This window comes from Podarcis pityusensis, assembly GCF_964106645.2.
Source record: "Podarcis pityusensis genome assembly, chromosome: 1".
In the NCBI taxonomy this organism is placed as follows: domain Eukaryota; kingdom Metazoa; phylum Chordata; class Lepidosauria; order Squamata; family Lacertidae; genus Podarcis; species Podarcis pityusensis.
In genome coordinates, this window is record NC_138028.1 from 99,858,684 (window position 1) to 99,878,639 (window position 19,956).

Consider the following 19,956-nt stretch of genomic DNA (forward strand, 5'->3'; position numbering starts at 1 on the left):
CATGATGAATCCCACTTTCTCTTGCTCATCTCTAAAGTCTTTGTTCAGCAGTTGCAGTGCACACATTACATCTGCTCTAAAGTTGGGGTACTGTTGCAAATTCCCATCGAAGTGAGAGACCAGACCGCCTGTTCGTCTCCCCAACCCAATCCCCTCCGGTTTGGGTGTCAGTTGCCCTTGCTTCGTAAGCACTTCCAACCTGACCTGGAGATCCCTGTAGGCGGCAGCTGCGTCCTCCTCTCTCTTCCTGGATGCAAGAGCCTCGGCATTCAGTCGTGTCACTGCTTCTCTGAGTTCCACTATCTGCTGTTCGGCCGTCATATTGTCTGCCGTTCGTGAGCTCGCTAGTAGGCACCCGCTTTCTCTCCTCTCCGCGAGGACGTAGATGCCCACAATCTAGGGATGGAGCTTACTGTCAGAGCTGCTTCCAGATCCTAGCTCACAGAGGATCACGCTAGCCAGCGATCATTAAATAAAAGTCTTTATTGAGTTACAGTTTCCATTCTCAAGCTGCTGCGTGCAACTCTACGTCTCATGGTTAGATCGGCGAAGCTCCATCTGAGTCTCCGCCCTTTGTACACCAACTTAATATCCTAGCCTTGCTCCACCTTTTCCGCCTGACTGTTCTTCTCTGGGTCCCTCTGCCCCCCGGGGTCTCTTCCTTCCGGGATTCCTCTGACGCTGACGCTGACCCCCCTGACTCTTCTCCCTCCTTTCGGCGGGCTTTAGGACCTGGCTCCCTTTCCGGGCTGCCTACTGCGCCACCTTCCTGTGCATTTGAACTTGGTGCGCGCGCCCAACCTTCCACCTTCCGTCTGACCGTTTCTTCGCTCCCCGATGGAGGTGTGGCCACTCCTGACTCGTGCCCTCCCCCCTGTTGTGAGCTGCCAGCGCTTGACCCCTGGCGCCCTTCCTCTTCCCTGCTCTCTGGCGGTGACGCTGGTCCCGATTTCCAACTGCTCCCCTCTGAGTCCCCTCTGGCTCTATCTTCCTGGGGTGTCCCCCTAGGCTCCCCCCTTGCCCTGGCCACTGGTGCTCCTTTCTGTGAATCTTCTGATTCACTGGAAAGACTCGGAGATCTCGGGTCGTCGTCATCACTCATCTTTTCTTCTGCCTCCTCCCCCTCGCTCTCTGTTTCCTCCCTTGCCCTTGCCTCTGCTCCTGAACCCCTGACAACATGAAAAGCAACATAGCTGGCTTTCCCCCAGATAAACTTCTGGCAAATAGAGGTACCTCAGTACGGCGAATAATAAAGTAAACAAATATGCATATAAATATTTACCATCAGACTATCTATATGAATGAAAGTAATTTTTTCCAGGGGCAGCACATCCCATTTCGCCGCCCGAGGCAAAATGGAAAGGTGCTGCCCACCAAGTCCTCCCTTATCTGGGTCATGAGGCAGTTCCAGCAAGATCTCATGGAGTGCACAAGATTTCAGTGAGATCTTGCCAGAAGCCTGTGGCACTGCCACTTCTCCAGCAGTGGAGGCAGTGAGGTAGGATGCCCACCTAGGCACTCCCTCTTTGTGTCCTAATGCCTGAGGCAGCTGCCTCAGGCTACCTCATGGGCAGGCCAGCAGGCCCTGTGTGTGTTTGAATCAACACAATTTAAAGGCCTTTTGTACTTTCCCCCACTTTTTCCTAGGATACACACAGAAAAAGGTCCAAAAGGCCTTTAAATTGCATTGATTCAAACTGTCTATAAAATACAGTTTGCGTCGTATTATATTAGTTCAGACTAATTCAGCCAATTGACAAGCCTGAAGGACTCCTGAAATTCAAAAATACTCAGAACTAGCAGAGAATTCTGGACCCTGTGCAACCGTGAACTCTTTCCTGGTGTCCAGTAGAGACTTACTGGCAGTGGTTGCAGGCTCAGTAAGAGTTTACTTCTTTCCAGGGCCCGTTACAAAAATTGAGTGAGAACTGAGGCGGTTCACAAAGCCAACATAGGTTGCTTATGTAATGGACCTTCAGTGTCAGACCTTCAGCGAAACTAACCATACTTCTAATATTTTGCTCTTCTTTCCGTCTTACTTCTTTAGCAATTCAATATAAAACTGCTTAGGTTAATCACTAAGCAAAGTCTTCAGAACTCTAATGAAGTCAGAATGCTTTTTACAGAACACATGCTGAAAATATTTACCATCAGGCTGTCTGTATGAATGATACACTTGGATATCAGTTATGGCATGCCACGAGTTAATCAGTGCTACTTTATCTGCTCCAGAGGTTTTATGGGCACGGTTGACTGTCTTGGTTTTTCCATCAGTCCAGTAGATGTAGTCTTCAAATAATGTGAGAGCAATCACGCCTAGAATATGTTGATTAGGAACTGCAACAGAATGTAAGATTAATGTTCAGTTTTGGAAGACTGCCAGCTAAAATATTCCATACTGCAAAAGCTGACAAAGACAAGGACTGCATAGCTTCTTGTGAATAATGGCTGTGACAACCTGTCAAGCCTGGAGGCTCTTTGTTACCAGTTAAAAGTATCTAGGATTAAGATTAGATACATCAACCCCACTTGGCTAAACTCTGTTGGCCTAACCATAGTGAAAGAAACAGCTGGGTCCCAGGGAACTGATAGCAGGATACTATTTGAGCACTGCCACATGCAGATTTGAAAGTTTTTGCAGAAATTGTAGGCTGGATGTAATTTATAGCTTCTGCAGGGATTCCTTAATTCTTTGGATGCAGCTTTGTTTCATCATACAAGGTTATTGTTCTATTTAAACAGGCAATTCAAGGGCACATTGTTTTGGTTATACTGTGTCTAGGCATGCATATGGTGCGCTTCAAGTCACCACCACAACAGCAGCAGAAGAACAAAGAGTGTCAGAGCAGAGCCTATTACTTTCTGGGCATGTACAAAAGACTCTTCCTTTCCACACAGCTTGAGTTCATGTTCAAGACAGTGAGTACACCCATTTCTCCAGCAATTTTCTTACAGTTTTTCATTTCTATCTGAACTTCTCCCACATTTTGGGATTGATGTTCCAAATTAACTGATTTTGTTTTCCGAGTGGCACTGTGCATTAATGGCAAATCATCCTCTCATGTCCCCCCCCCTCCTCTTCAACTTCAGAATTTTGTTCAGACCACTGAGTATGTTTAGTTCAGTGTCCCTTTGCATGCTGTTTTAAGTTCACCCATTACTAGTAACAAGCATGTAAAATAGTAATTCACAGTTCATAAAATTATCATGGCAATAAGGACAAAGCTCTATGAAGAGAGAAGAAAATGAAGTTATGTGCATGAAAAACACTGTGTTTTTGTGCTGTAATGCTAGTATTCACTTTGTTGTGAATTATCAGGTGGGATTTCATGTGTGCTTTCAGGCTTATTTCATGCTCAAGGCCACAATTCCCCAAGGATCACCTCTCCCCATATGAACCGACCCAGACCCTGTGACCATCATCTGAAGCCCTTCTCTGTGTTCCTCTGCCATGAGAGGTCCAGAGGATGGCAACACAAGAATAGGCCTTTTCTGCAGTGGCTCCCCATTTGTGGAATGCTCTCTCCAGGAAGGTTTGCCCAGCACCTTCATTACATATCTTTAAGAACCAGATGCAAACATTTCTCTTTAACCAGGCCTTTGGCTGATTAACAATCTATATCTTTTTAAATATGTTTGTGGGAGGGCAGTTATTGGTTTTTGTTCTTGTTTTTATTATGTTTTGTGTTCTCATTTTGTATTTTTATGTGGTGAACCACCCTGCCATCTTCAGATGAAAAGTAGTATGCAAATGTTATTTAAAATAATATTACCTTAAAAAAACCCTTTTAAATAACATTGTATTGTGGAATACTAACCATTCAAGAATACAGTGTAGAAGACTGCTACCTAAGAACTATTCCCATAATGTGCACAGACTTAGCAAACCCAGTGATCATAATACTATGGGAGAATTCAATGTTGCACTACGTTGAGCGTTCCAACAGTGCAAGCATTTCAGCTTGCCAAATGGAATGATCCCCTCACTCCCGCTACCTCCATGCCCTGTTCTGGGGGTTCTCATGTCCCCCAAGCCAATTTTAGGAGGCAGGAGGGCCACTGGAGGGGAAAGACCCATTGTACAAGCAGAAGCCACAGAACTCTGGCCCTCTAGATTGGGCTTCGAAGGAGTATCACAGAAGGGATACAATGCAGTTTGTAGGGAAGGTAGCAAGTGAAGCAATCCATTGATGGTATAATACAGGAAAATATTTGCAAGTACTACAGTAGATGTTTGCGATGAGAATAGGAATTGTGCTATGTTTCATTTTTAAAATATTCATGAGTTTCATGTCAAACTCTTTTATGCTTGATATAAGCGCTGCATGTCATTGAGCGTATTACCACTGAGTGTATCTTTTTATGCTAAATCTAGTAACCTTTGTTTGACAAATGCTGCTTATAAAGAACTGTTAATCTTGTCTATCAAGGTGTAAATTGATGTACGCAATTTTTTTTACTGATAACTGCATTTATTTGCCCACAAGATAGTGCAACTGCTTATCAATCTATATTAATGATTTGTTTTCCATTTCTCTAAACGCTAATTTTTTCTGTAGCATTGAATAGTTAATTATTTTAAATAACAGTACCAATTTTAGGAGATGACATTTGTGCAATCATTGGTAGTCCTTAGCCTTCTTCAGTCAGTATTGCTCCCATGTGGGGATGCCAAGTAGAACTTCCCCCTAGAATCTACATGTACAAACATCTGTATCAATAGCAGTGAAGGCTGATGCTGATTGGGGCTGGTAGGGCAGAAGGCAAGGAGGTGAAAAATAGGTGGATTCAGAGCCAGTAATAGGCAAAACCAACTAATTCTGGTTTTGTCCCCATTCTTCTGCCTGTAGAGATCTACAGATTCTAAGGAGGGGAAGCTAACAGACAGTGGACTGGATGTAAGGAAGGAAGCAGGCAGGTGGGACCTTGCTGAGGAGAGACTGAGATTGGTGGAGCAGTACCCCATTTGGCTTATTGGACCAGTGATCAATAGAACCTTCCCCTTATGTAATATTTTACTTACTGATACAGTGTCTATCAATAAATAAAGGTAAAGGGACCCCTGACTGTTAAGACCAGTCACGGACGACTCTAGGGTTGCAGCGCTCAGGGAGCCAGCATTTGTCCTCAGACAGCTTCCGGGTCATGTGGCCAGCATGACTAAGCCTCTTCTGGCGACCCAAAGCAGCTTACGGAAACGCTGTTTACCTCCCTGCCAAAGCGGTACCTATTTATCTACTTGCACTGGCATGCTTTCGAACTGCTAGGTTGGCAGGAGCAGGGACCAAGCAACGGGAGCTCACCCCATCATGGGGATTTGAACCACTGACCTTCTGATCAGCAAGCCCTAGGCCCAGTGGTTTATACCACAGCGCCACCCACATCCCTTCTATCAATAAATATTCCTGAGCAAATAGGACTAGCCTGAACCCCTAGATAGCAACTGGTCAGGAACAATTTCATTCCCCCCCCCCCAGGTTCTTGTACTGCTCTAGGATTGGTGCTAACAAGATAAAGGGTGACGATTGTGTCAAAATATTAAATTATGACTGAGGTCACTTGTTGCAGTGTGTTTTCCTCCACATATATTAGGAATACGCATATATAGAGGAGGAACTCTGAGAGCTTTATTGCTTGTTACAGGGCATCATCATATAGGATGAAGTGGTTTAAGAGGAACCAAGATCTTTTCATCCCATAACACTTATACAAAATATGACTTTGCAGTACTTTTTTATATGTACTAAATGAAAAGTCAGCTATTAAGGTACACATTCTTCGACAGCAGGTGGCAGAACATGAAAGTCAAGTGGGTGGGGTGAAGGATGTGTAACAGGTACATTCATCACTATATAGGGGGATATGGTGACATCAGAATCCGCAATTCTGCAACTATTCCGGAAGAAAAAAAATGTGACACATCAACAAAAGATTTGTCATCAAAGGAGGAATTGCAAATGTTATTGGTTTTCATTGAAGTACACTCTCTACTGTTTGCTGAGTTCTGCCCACCTGCACTGTTATTCTGATACCCCAGTAGCCTGCAAAGAAAGATTAAATAGCCCCAATGGCAAATCTGGCATTTCTAATTGACTCAACATGTATTTTACATCCCTTTCTGTAAGTACCTTTATATAAAAATCAAAGAAAGCATGGTTCTCTATCATCACTGTCTGCGATGGAATACTGGACTACAGTGGTACCTCGGTTTATGAACTTAATCTGTTCTGGAAGTCCCTTCTTAAACCAAAGCCATTCTTAAAACAAGGTGCTCTTTCCCTAATGAGGCTGCGGGTGCCCTTCCACCGTTCGGATTCCATTCTTAGACCAAGATAAAGTTTGCAAACCAGGACACTACTTCCAGTTTTGCGGAGTTCTTATACCGGATAGTTCATAAACAGGGCTGTTCTTAAACCAAGGTACCACTGTATACAGAAGTCCATTAAATGAGTTTGTAAATTAAACTGTTCACTGTGGAAAGCATAATTTTGAGTATTTTGTCAAAGGTTTAATGAAGGGTTCATATGCAATTTACCATTTTATCTATAAAAATTATGTTCTGAATCTCGCTCATTAAATTATATACTCTTTATGACAACCTGTGTACGTACTTATATTTTTTCAAAATATGCAGACAGTTCAATATTGACTAATATTTATTTTATTTATAAACTAATATTGATGTTTTTAAATATGATTTTGAATACAATACTTGTGAGATTTGAATAAAAAATGTAAAAGGCAGATGAATTCAGAAAAGTCCATTATTGCTCATATGTATGAACCTCCATGGTCTTCCATAGAGCTTTGACTATTTCATGTCAGCTGCAGAAGTAGTATAGTGCTGGCCTCATGAATAGAAGCTAAGTTGGGAGACAACTCTCTCATTTTCCAAGTACTATGAGGTTAGAAATAGGGCCCTTTGAAGTTGAGAGCTAACTCCCCATTTGTACTTTCCCAATTTTGGCAATATACGCACAAAAATCAAACCGTGCTCACAAGAAATAAATTGGTAAATATGTGAAAAGTGATTCCCATTATAATCCTGATAGACAATATTATTACTCCTTTATTCTAGATGTGACCTGATGCTATGAGACAGTCAATTCCCAGATAACAACTAATAAGGCGAGATTCAAATCAGCAAAGTCTTCATTTAAATTAGCAGCTCAATCTGTCAACCATTTGCTGCCTGGGTTCTCAATTTCGTAGCAATAATCCCCCAAGCTTGCCTAGTAACAAATAAAAATATTTGGTACTTACATGTGTGCATGTACATTTGCTGTGCATATATATATATCAAGAAGTTTTGTACAGGAGTCACAGTGTCACAGCAGTAATTCTCAAATCGCTACAGTTGATTAAGGAGGTGAAGATCTCCAGAACTACACTAGCCAGAAGTAGCCAGCATGCTGCCCTCCAGATGTTGTTGAACTCATCAGGGGCAATGCTGATCAGGCCTGATGGGAATTATAGTCCAATAACATCTGGAGGGCACTTGCACTAATAGAATCCAGTAAACGAAATATAAAAAACGACTGGATTTTTTAAACTCTCTTTCACTGGATTTTTATACTAGAGAAAGATAGATAGGAATAGAAAAAAGAATAGTAAATGCACTCCATTAATTGGTCTTTATATATTCTTACTCATTGGTCTTTGTATAGTCCTGAGTTACATATTCTTGAATCACATATGTACTGTCATTTTAAAAGAACTAATGGCTGCACTTTTATTAATGAATGGAAATAAATGTTTTATGCTTGTACTGGTGATTTTCTCCCCTTTTATGTCTGTATTATTTTTAGCTTTGGATAGGATAATTGAGTAGTGCTTTAAAAAAATTTTTAAAAACCAGCTACAGTCTCATGTGTTCCATCCTCTTTGATATGCAGTGTTCTGATTTCTTAGCATACATTATTGGTGAAAATGTAGTCGATAGAAATACGTTCACTTCTATAATGAGCATAAAAAACCTAGCTAAATAACAAAATGTCTGAACTTTGTTTCAGAGAGCAACTGACCTTTATTTCTACGAGAGCCATCCATGTTAGAAAATTCAATATGGCTTTCATCAGCCCAGTAGAGTCTTCTGTTGACATAATCTATTGTAAGAGCCATTGGTCTAGATATCTGTGTTTCTATCACAATTGTCTGATTAGAGCCATCCATGCCAACTCGGCCAATGTGAGGATACTCACAGCAATCAATCCAGTACAAATATCTAGGAAATAAAATTGATAACTCTTTTGTTTATTGATACAAATGTATTCGTCAGGAAAAATATATGTGTATAATCAGGGGATCAAGAATTATTCTATTACTACAATCCTAAACATTCTAACTAGGAAGTACTATTGCTGGTTAGTAAATATAGAGCTCATTGATTATATTACTTGTCAAAAGAGTGAAAATCTACGAACTATGGGACAAACTAGACTCTATGATGGCAGGTCCATTTCTTTTCACTTGTTGGCTCCAGTTGAAACCAGGTGGTAGCAATGCTAATGTAACCAATAAAAGGAATGCACTGTCCTATGTCCTCTTCCCCAGTTGGAGCAAAGGATTAAGGTGGAATATGGTTCAGGAGAGAGAAGGGTTCAGTGCCCTTCACCCACATCTTAATTTTATTGTTAATAAAAGATCCCCACCCCAATTTATATGGATGTAATGAGCATTTGAATGATGTCCCCATAAGACCTCGTTTGGCTGTACTGTCTCAGAAAACAGAATCACACGTTGCAGGGCTGTTATTGTTGCTTGAGCAAATGATTCTGCAGGAAGATCCTGACTTCATCAATCAAATGACAAGTTCACAAATATTGATATTTTGCATCAGAAAAGAAAAACGAGTGACCCACATGTGGAACATGGGTCACATAAGATAAGGCGAGCTATTTCCACCACCGCCTGCCCCCCAAATTAAAAAAGGCCTCTGCTCATTTCTGAGGAGGGGAGGAGGATAGGCACTACTGCAGAAACAAAAATAAAATTTCTAAAGTGCACTTAATCAAAATTTATTCAGGCCAATTAAAATATTGGTCAGGGGCAGCTGAAAACAAAAGAACACTTTGTGTTATCTATATGCAATGTTACACATCCATTTCCATGGCCACAGGGGCTTTAAATCTGTATACTGAAATCAATGGGCAGTTCACAGCATAAAAACACAAATACATAATAAAAACAAGAACAAAACAAAGCAATAACACCCCTCGCTCCCCCCCACACACATTTAAAAGGACATAGAGTCATAGAATGTTAATCAGACAAAGGCCTGGTTGAAGAGGAACATTTTCACCAGGTGCCTAAGATGTATAATGAATAAAGACATCACTATTGATTTGAAGATGCTGCAGCTCCAAAAGCTGTTAGGTGAGAAACAGCAACCCACCGCTGAAGGCCCTTTTTCTCTCCCCTACCAGATGTCAAAGGGATGGCTGGGTGCTTGGCAGAGTCAATCAGGAAATCCTACTGCTTGCCTGTTCTTTGATGTGAACACTATTGCTCACCTGTTCTTTGAGATGAGAGCTCCCAAAGCTAATTTCCAGGCTAGACCAAAGCTGGCTTGGCTGATATCTCTAATAAATAGCTACAGTCCTGGCTTGTAACATCCAGAGAAATAATGCCCAAAGAAAATATGTCACTGGGTATAATTTGGAGCAAAACATCTTGTCAAGGAACAAAAAAGCTTTACCAAATTCTTAAGATCTACTGGATGTTTGTATTAATTTTAATTGAGGGATCCATCTGCTCGTTAATTGTAAAAAAAATCCTTATTCTGAAGCATAATTGTTTAAATATAGGGGAAGCTTTACTGCTTTATTATCTTATTTAAGGATGTTTCATCTCTTAATGATATTATGCTGTAAAGTTTTAACTTATTGCAAATATATCTCTGTCAGGTCACATAATTAACCCTCCTTCTGCCTTCAGAGGAGAAAAGGATATTTTAATTTTCCATTCTGGAATTTTCAAATATGTTATGATAAATACTTGAGTTGTCTTTTGTAACCATTAAACACATTCATAAACTAACCTCAGAACCCACATTCTCCTAATCAGATGTGATCAATTAACATAATTAGTTTGTAATATAGTTCCATACCCAGCTTGAGGATCTAAACAGAGATCTCTAGGGAACTTCACCCTTTTGCTCACAAGAACGGTGGGATACAGGCCATTGACTTTTGATACTTCAATAATCCTTTTTTCTGTGTCAGACCAATAGAGATTCTTTCCAACCCAGTCAACTGCAAGTGCATTAGGAACAGCTGTGTTATGAACTACCTAGAGAAATTAAAGTTGTATAAGTAGTGGAATACACAGAAAAACAAGAACAGAATCCATTTCTTATTCTTGAAAAATATTTAAAAGATGCAAGAGAGAAACAAATGATATTACACTTGACAAATGTGATTTCGTAATTGGCAGCACAATTAATTGTATATCTACTGAGAAGTAAGTTCTGTTGTGCTCAAAGAGAGTATATAAGATTACAGACCAAATTTCCCAAGGTATTTGAGGGAAATTATGCATTTCTTAAAGAATATTAAAAACAACAAAAAAGAGGCTAAATTAAAACCCAGGTTGGTTTGAGAAAGCTATTTTAAAATAGTAAATTAATAGGGTTGCCATATGTCCAGAATTTCCTGGACATATCTGGAATACTGTAGTTGGAAGCAGTGTCTGGGCGGAAATCGCTAAAATGGCTGGGAAAATCTGGACATATGGCAACCCGTGTCGGCTGTATTGTTTTTGGCAATTTTCTTTAAAAATAGCCAGAATTTGCCAGAAAAGCTCCACAACTTTGGGTAAAGCTAAAAAAAAGACTCAACCACTTTTCTGTCTGGATTTTCACTGTTTGAAATATGGCAACCCTAAATTTAATTTTTTAGTCCCTTTTCTCCAAGTGCAGGCTGATATCCAAACTGCTAGTTTAGACACTAGACATGTCCAGTAGAACTGCTGCTTTTCACTTTTTTGATTTTGGCAAGCAGGAAGACATGCCATGTTGTAATCTGCTTCTGTGAAAGCCCCCCAGAATCAAATGTAGTATGGAAAGTGGGCTGATTGCTTAGAAACACCTGGGGCATGTGAAATGCCTCTTTAGGTCAAAATAAAAAAAATCCTTCCAGTAGCACCTTTAAGACCAACTAAGTTAGTTCTTGGTATACCAAATACCAAGAACTAACTTAGTTGGTCTTAAAGGTGCTACTGGAAGGATTTTTTTTTATTTTGACTATGGCAGACCAACACGGCTGCCTCTTTAGGTGTAACTGTCAGTGGGCGCTCCAGGATAAAAGACAGGAACAACCACCATTACTGTTAGACTTCAAGAACAAAGTGGGGTCCTTCCATATCAAGTGATCCAATACTTCATGTCTTCCCATTTTCTTAATATTCTGTACACTTGTTGAATGAGCAAAACTAAGTTTAAATCCAAAGAATTCTAACTTATTATTGTTAATTCTATCACTCTGGTTTGGAACACATTTTTAAAAGAAAACCCTGACTAGCCTTTCAAATGCCTTTTAACTGAATAACTTTCTAAAGAAATGCCTGATATGAAATGCCCGATATTATAGTTTTAAGCCTTGTTTATTCTGTTATATTTTACTCCAAGATCCTAAACAGAACCCAAATAAGGCAGGTATGTATGTACAAAATATTTTTTTAAAATGTGATCTCATTGAGATCCCAATATTAAATTTTGCAAATAGCTCTTAGAAATATTAAATAATATATTTTTTTTGGATTTTAAAAAAATCATATTCATTTTTAATCACTTTTTAAATTTTGTAATTTAACTTTGAAATCTAAAGTAAGCCCATCATGTGATATATCATATTAAAGTCCATGAAGTTCTGAAGAGATCAGTATTTTTAGTTTTGAAATATCCAGGCTGAGTTTTTAAGGCTTTTTTGTAGTCTGGCAAGGCCAAAATTTTCCTTCCCCCCCTCCCAACCCCGAAATTTCAAACCCTCATAACTCAAAAACGGGATGAGATTAAAAAAACAAAACTTTATATTTGAACTTAATTTTGATCATTCAACAAGTGTACAAAATATTAAGGAAATTGGATGACATGAGGTAAAAAGGTTGGCTCACTTGCCATGGAATGACCCAATGAAGTTTCTGACTGGGTAGTTGCTGCAGTGAGGGCCCAGGATGCTGAAACTATCAAGGGCAACTATCCGGTTACAGCTGTGCCCTTGCATGGGATGGGCTGTACCACTGCCACTTCATGTACAACTTCTGCACCTAATAGTAAGGCCACACATTCATCATTCCGCACAGAGGCCATCTGAGATCTTACAAGGTATCGCAGGCAGTGCTTTTCCCCGGCTAAAAAAAATAGGTGTTGGCACTCACCATGAAGTTGTTACAGTAAGCGCCATGAAGTTGTTACAGTTTAACAACAACAAAAGAGGTGCTGGTACTGTGTACCCTTGAGTAAAAAGGTAAAGGTAAACGGACCCCTGACCATTAGGTCCAGTCGTGGCCGACTCTGGGGTTGCGGTGCTCACCTTGCTTTATTTGCCAAGGGAGCCGGCGTTTGTCCGCAGGCAGTTTTTCCGGGTCATGTGGCCAGCATGACTAAGCCACTTCTGGGGAACCAGAGCAGCACACAGAAATGCCGTTTATCTTCCTGCTGGAGTGGTACCTATTTAGCTACTTGCACTTTGATGTGCTTTCGAACTGCTAGGTTGGCAGGAGCAGGGACCGAGCAACGGGAGCTCACCCCGTCTTGGGGATTCGAACTGCTGACCTTCTGATCAGCAAGTCCTAGGCTCTGTGGTTTAACCTACAGTGCCACCCGCGACCCTGTACCCTTGAGTACCCCCTGGGAAAAAGCACTGATTGCAGGAGCGTCCTGAGACCTTGTACAACTGTCCCAGAGCCCTGCAAGCAAGGCTCGGGGCTTAAAAACTGTTTGCACCAATAACTTGTTAAGAAAAATATAAAACATACAGGAGAAATTCAATCAGCATCCTTAAATGACTTTTCTAACCAATCAAATAAAACAAGCTGCTTTGACTTCATTCAATCACATTGTGACATACAGCATACAGTTTTGTAACAGTATCTTCATTTTTATTTGCTATTAGAATTACCTAACCACACATTTAACTGGACATGTATTAGCTGAATAAATTATCTGCACGATTTGAGCCCAGTTGATCTCTAGTAAAAAATAAAAATAAATAACAGATATGCTATTTCGTATTTATAATAATTCTTACTAGCTTAAGTTGTGCAAATGCATAACCCTATTTGGCATATAATAATATTAAGTAGGAACCCAAATAATGTTTATAATTCCATGATTACTTTCCAATCACCTTGACATCATTTCCATTCAGATTCATTCTGTTTATTCTACTGCCATTTGGCCTGCTGGAATCAATCCAATAGACGAACTCCTCTTTGTAATCAAAGTCTACTGCAATCACATTGTTCAGACCCTGAAAAAGAAAAAAATAATTAACCAGGTTTTTCCATAAGCCATTTAATACAACAAAGATGACAACTCTGACAAGATAAATAATCAAAGATTAATCAAAAGTGTATATAACTGGTATAATATATGTCTTGTATATTTTCAAATTTGATTTATATCTTTTAATAGAACATGATGCTGAAATGAGACTGCTCGATTGTGGCACTCACATGTTATTTAAACTGATAACTATAAATAACCTGAAATTAACTTCCCCTTTAAGTTAATTTATGTGTTACAAATTCAATTTTTTTTTCCAAGTCAGAAAGCAGTAAGGTTTGTATCAAAAAAAAAAAAAAGGACATTGAAGCACATCTACTAAACACCTGGAATTCCACAATTTCTGTGGAATGGGGGGTAGTGTCCAACCTGGCTGCAAGGCCATTTTCCAGGACTTTTGATCTCCTAAAGTTCTGATTTTTTTGCAGCTAACAAAATCTATGAACCACATTCTGGATCTTTAAAAAGAATATAACAGGAATCAAACACAAAGGATAATGGACTTTGTGAAATAATAATGAATGGAAGAAGGGGTGGTGAATGCTTCCCTCCGTGAGGGAGCCTTCCCAGACCCGCTGAAAGAGGCGGTTATTAAACCGCTTCTTAAAAAACCATCTTTAGATGCGGCCACGATGGCCAACTATCGCCCAGTCTCAAATCTTCCATTCTTGGGCAAGGTGATTGAGCGAGTGGTTGCTGAACAACTCCAGGCACGCCTGGAAGAAGCGGACCATTTGGATCCCTTCCAGTCGGGATTCAGGCCTCATCATGGGACTGAAACTGCCTTGGTCGCACTGGTTGATGATCTCCGGCGGGCTAGGGACAAAGGTGAGAGCTGTTTCCTAGTTCTGCTGGATCACTCAGTGGCGTTTGATACCATCGACCATAACATCCTTCTGGACTGTCTTGAGGGGCTGGGAGCTGGGGGCACTGTCATACAGTGGTTCTGCTCCTTCCTCCTGGGTCGTGTTCAGAAAATGGTGGTGGGGGATGTTGGCTTTTTGCAGTATAGTAGCGCTGCAGAGAGCTTGCTGGGGAGACCATGCATTAAAAAGGGACTCAAAAATAACTTAAACAAGGTTTTAATAAGAAAAACAAAAACTCCTTAAACACTAAATACATCAACAACAAACCAGACCCAACCACCAACCCATCCCCCAGGGTAATGGGAGAGCTAGGTGCTGCTCCTTATATACTACACCCAATTGCCAACACAGCTTAATCAGTACAACTCGGCAGCACCTGCTATGTTTCACAGCTGTAACGCTGGGTCTCGTTATCTTGCTCTGGCCCTTGCTTTGGCCCCTTAAAGACATACACATCGGGTGGAACAGTGATGAACCTTTACATTTAAAGAAACCATTCAACAGGGGATGAGTGTTCAGACCCCTGGGCTCTCACTTGTGGGGTGCCTCAGGGTTCTGTCCTCTCCCCCATGCTTTTCAACATTTACATGCAGCTGCTGGGAGAGATCATCAGGAGGTTTGGGCTGGGTGTTCATCAGTATGCAGATGATACCCAGCTCTACCTCTCTTTTAAATCAGAACCAGTGAAGGCGGTGAAGGTCCTGTGTGAGTGTCTGGAGGCGGTTGGAGGATGGATGGCGGCTAACAGATTGAGGTTGAATCCTGACAAGACAGAAGTACTGTTTTTGGGGGACAGGAGGCGGGCAGGTGTGGAGGATTCCCTGGTCCTGAATGGGGTAACTGTGCCCCTGAAAGACCAGGTGTGCAGCCTGGGAGTCATTTTGGACTCACAGCTGTCCATGGAGGCACAGGTCAAATCTGTGTCCAGGGCAGCTGTTTACCAGCTCCATCTGGTACGTAGGCTGAGACCCTATCTGCCTGCGGACTGTCTCGCCAGAGTGGTGCATGCTCTGGTTATCTCCCGCTTGGACTACTGCAATGCGCTCTACGTGACTACTGCAATGCGCTCTACGTGGGGCTACCTTTGAAGGTGACTCGGAAACTACAACTAATCCAGAATGCGGCAGCTAGACTGGTGACTGGGGGCGGCCGCCGAGACCATATAACACCAGTCTTGAAAGACCTACATTGGCTCCCAGTACGTTTCCAAGCACAATTCAAAGTGTTGGTGCTGACCTTTAAAGCCCTAAACGGCCTCAGTCCAGTATACCTGAAGGAGCGTCTCCACCCCCATCATTCTGCCCGGACGCTGAGGTCCAGCGCTGAGGGCCTTCTGGCGGTTCCCTCATTGCGAGAAGCAAAGCTACAGGGAACCAGGCAGAGGGCCTTCTCGGTAGTGGCGCCCGCCCTGTGGAACGCCCTCCCACGAGATGTCAAAGCGATAAACAACTACCTGACATTCAGAAGACATCTTAAGGCAGCCCTGTTCAGGGAAGTTTTTAACGTGTGATATTTTAGTGTATTTTTGGTTTCTATGGAAGCCGCCCAGAGTGGCTGGGGAGGCCCAGCCAGATGGGCGGGGTATAAATAATAAATTATTATTATTATTATTATTATTATTATTATTATGGAATCCACCCCCCCAATGTACTGCAACTGATTTAGCACGGTTCCAATCTATTTATGTCTGCAAGGATACAATATACTTGGACAAGATTGCTTCAGAGCTCTTGCAATATTCCTTCTAGGTCCTATAACTTAATGGCAGGGATATTCAAATGATTCAGTTAGATGTAGTGCTAGTTTAAGTGGATGACATTTAAATGGAATTTTAGACTGAAAGGCAACATCCTCTGCAGGAGGATCCTAAGCAACCTATACGCAGCCACTGTCACCTGACCTGTTTCGAGTGCTGTCTTGGCATTGGGAGCCCTTATGTTATAGCCCCTAGAGATTTGTCCCCTTTCAGTGGCAGTTTAGGTGTGGGAAAATAAATACCATATATACTCAAGTATAAGCTGACCCGAATATAAGCTGAGGCACCTAATTTTAGCACAAAAAACTGTGAAAACCTATTGACTCGAGTATAAGCTGGTTCACCACACCACAAACCTGGTGGTAGCTGCAGCGGCAGAGGAAGAACAAGCATCCTGAAAGGGCTGCTTTCGGGCTGCTCGTTCCTCCTCCACTGCTGCCAACAGTGGCAAAGGCGGCGTAGGAAGGAGCAGCCCGAAAGGACCATCACTCGAGTACAAGCTGAGGGGGACTTTTTCAGCCTAAAAAATGTACTGAAAAAGTCGGCTTATACTCGAGTATATACGGTAGTTTGGTTTGGGCATGTTGACGCCCTTTAGGCACCTTTAGATGATGGGTTGGCCCGCGGGGCTCACTTCTCGGATTCTGCGGTTCAGAGGGTGAGATAGGAGCCTCCACCTGGGGTTCTGCAGTCCCAGGGATAAGGCTTCCTCACCTTCAGGGTGTTGCCTGGGAATTGGGGCAGGCTAGGAAGCCGTGCCTTAATTCCTTCGGCAAGGGTGGGTCACCCAATGGCTACAGTTATACAGTTAAGTTACTTCTTGCCCCATGGTCATCCCCCTCTGCTGATTTCAATTTAAGATCTAAATAAAAGTGTCCCAGTTAAACCCCATCTTATGTGCCTGCCTCTTTGTTTGCCTATTGAGGTGCAAAAGCAGGTGCAGGAGAAATTATTCAGGATTCCATTAGAAGCATGACGTTAGATCACATAACACTCAAATTGGGAACTCTCAGATGTAGTTTCTGAGAACAAGCTCTGGGGGAAAGGGGGGATTCTCCAGGAAGGGAGAATAGATGCTGTTCATAGTATCTCACAGTTAATGAATCAAATGTTCTTGACAAAATTGACAGGATTTTGAAAGAATTCATCCTTTGAGTATGCCAAGCTGGCTTAGGTGCTTTATTAATTCTTAACGAAAGAAACAGATTCCGAATATAAAGAGAGTCAGTTGGAGGCATTGAAACAAGTTAAACATTGGTCAACTTAAAAAAAAAAAAACCCAAACACAAAATTTTAACATATTCTAATTCCAATCAACTGATATTTTAATATTTATGCCCTCCAGAAAAAAATGTCCATTAAAAACTGTGCATTTGGAATACATGGTCCAGTATATCTAGCAGAAATACTTACGGTGATTATACATTTACAAAATGGGATGCAATTCACAGTAGAAATATGGGTCTTATTAGAGTAGCATAACACATGATATCATGATGACTGGTGCTCATGAAAATAGACACGGGTAGTGGAACTTTATTTGTAGGGGAAAAAAATTTCAGCAGGTATGGCTACTCAGGATATTGGGACCTGAATAGTAATTAGATTTAACTTATTATACATATTCATATCATGTCGAGTGGTCCATTCACATAATTAAGTAAGGTGACAAAGGAAAGTGTAATAAAGAGAAACCTCATTTATTATAGCCTTTTACAGTTACTAGAAATACAACAACTGAATTACAGACTTTTATTGCTCACGGCCAACCTTGTCCATAGCTTATTTTGTGCTATGGAGTGCAGTTAAGACTGTGGTTTTGTGTTCATCAAGCATTCTAAACAGCAATGAGTATTAAGATTATTAAGTATTAATTAGATGATAATTGGAATTGTACCTGTTTCAATGAAGTGTAGTTGGATCCGTCAGTACTGATTTTTCTGATTTCATGATGGTCAGCCAGAATTAAAAAAGGTTCTTCATCTAAATATAGCGAAAGGAGAAAAATACTATGCTAGCATTTAAGTTAATTTATGGAACTTCAAGAATAGAAATACAAGTAGTGAAAAATAAAATGCTACATGCTGTGAACAGTGTTGTGGATGAAAGAAACATTAAAAGCATAATATTTCAAGTAAGATCAATGATGCGTCATAATCTGAACAAGAGATTCAATTAGCATTTCTTTCAGAGTACTTTAATTTAGCCTTTGTAATACAGAAAATGTATTAGCACTCTCAATAATTTCAATTCCAAAATGAATTTAAGGACAGCTACTCAGCCTGGCTTTTAAGGGACAAATAGGTGATAAGTAACAGTTGACATTAAGAAAGGGGAAAATTCAAAAGTCAGAAAGGTCCAAATTAATGCATGCCAGAATTTTCAGCGAGTAGTGAGCTGAATAGTTCTGAAAATACATTTAACTTACATTTTAATAATTCAAAATTTCTGTAAATAAAGTGCACGTGAAGCATACTTGGAACTACTGTACATTAAAAAATACATTTATAGTGCAATACTATACATGTGTAATCACAAAGAAGCCCCATTAATTTTATTGGAACTTCCTAGTAAGTTATTCTCAGCATAACCTTAGAATAATATTTAAGAAATGTACAATAAAAGGTATGCTGAGCAAATTCAAACCACTCTAAGCCCTGATTTTCAGAGTGACAGATTTTCAGAGAGTCAGTTTTGCAAATCAGTTCTGGGCTACGCAAATGGCATGTAGAATGGTGATGTTGCTATGATCACTCCTGGCCTGTTCCTTCCAGTGCAGTGTATTTTGTGGAATGTTTCCCTGTAATTTCCCAACAATACATGCCTCTTGCAACTGGGCCTACTGAACATTAAAGAACGTTTGCATTAATTCTATTCCCACTAGCCCTCTCCTGCTTGTGAAAGGTGCAGCCGTCCAATTTCCAGGGACCCTCCTTCCTTCTCAGCCCCTACACCACAGCCTGTCCCATTCAGCAGGCCCCATTTAGCTGACCCTCAGGAGAGGATTTATGGAGGAGCTGCCGGGGCAAAGGGGGAAGGAAAGTCAGCTTCCTCCAGCACCCTTTCACATGCTTTTCTCTAGTTCCAATCCCATAATGTGAAACAAATGATGGGACAAGATGCTCACATCTGGACAAACATCTATTTTTACCTAAGAAGAAGTATGCCTTAAGACAGTTTGGTTAGTACTGGAAAGTTTAATGCATTGTGCATTACACAGTTAATTTTGCTTGAACAAAGTATGTTTAGGTCTTAAACCTGCATGACTAAAGGAAAATGTCAAAACTAACTTAAGTTGCATTGCTTTCCATGGGACTTAGTTATGACTAAGCTTAACTGCACTGAGTCAGTAATATTCCAGAAGCCAAGGAAGCAAATGATACCTGAAAGTGACTTGCAGCCATTTGGGTTATTAGGTTGCACCTCATAACCATCTGCACACAAACATCTGTAGGTGCCATACGTATTGACGCACTGCTGGCTGCATGGAAAGCCAGACAAACATTCATCAATATCCACACATGTTTTGCCATCATCCTTCATGTGGAAGCCAGGCCAACATTTACACTACAAGGAAAAATAAAAGCAAATTATACATCAGACATCCTAAGGGTAGCTGCTTTCTTCCTTGCACAGGCACCGTATCAATGTGATCAAAATGTTGTTTAAAACCTAGTAATATAACATCTAAAATAACTTTTAAATGACAATTCAGACCAAGTCGTCCTCTCCAGGTGGTTTTCCATAGCAGAAGTTTTATATTTCTGCTGCATGTTTCTGTAAGAAATTCCGAAGCCCACTTTATGAAGGAGAAGAGGTAGCAAGGTTTT

At 40.9% G+C, this 19,956-nt stretch overlaps 1 protein-coding gene across 3 annotated transcripts in view; it reads right to left on the reverse strand.

The window, feature by feature from the left end:
- LRP1B (LDL receptor related protein 1B) overlaps positions 1 to 19,956 on the reverse strand; it is a 776,343-nt gene that overhangs the window by 71,173 nt on the left and 685,214 nt on the right. For all 3 annotated transcript variants that reach the window (XM_081004634.1, XM_081004635.1, XM_081004633.1), the window contains 6 exons: positions 19,510 to 19,693; positions 18,024 to 18,109; positions 13,347 to 13,469; positions 10,109 to 10,290; positions 8,025 to 8,224; positions 2,149 to 2,337 (listed from right to left, as the gene is read on the reverse strand). In XM_081004634.1, coding sequence (XP_080860760.1) covers positions 2,149 to 2,337; positions 8,025 to 8,224; positions 10,109 to 10,290; positions 13,347 to 13,469; positions 18,024 to 18,109; positions 19,510 to 19,693 — 964 coding nt within the window. The remainder of the gene's footprint in view (positions 1 to 2,148; positions 2,338 to 8,024; positions 8,225 to 10,108; positions 10,291 to 13,346; positions 13,470 to 18,023; positions 18,110 to 19,509; positions 19,694 to 19,956) is intronic.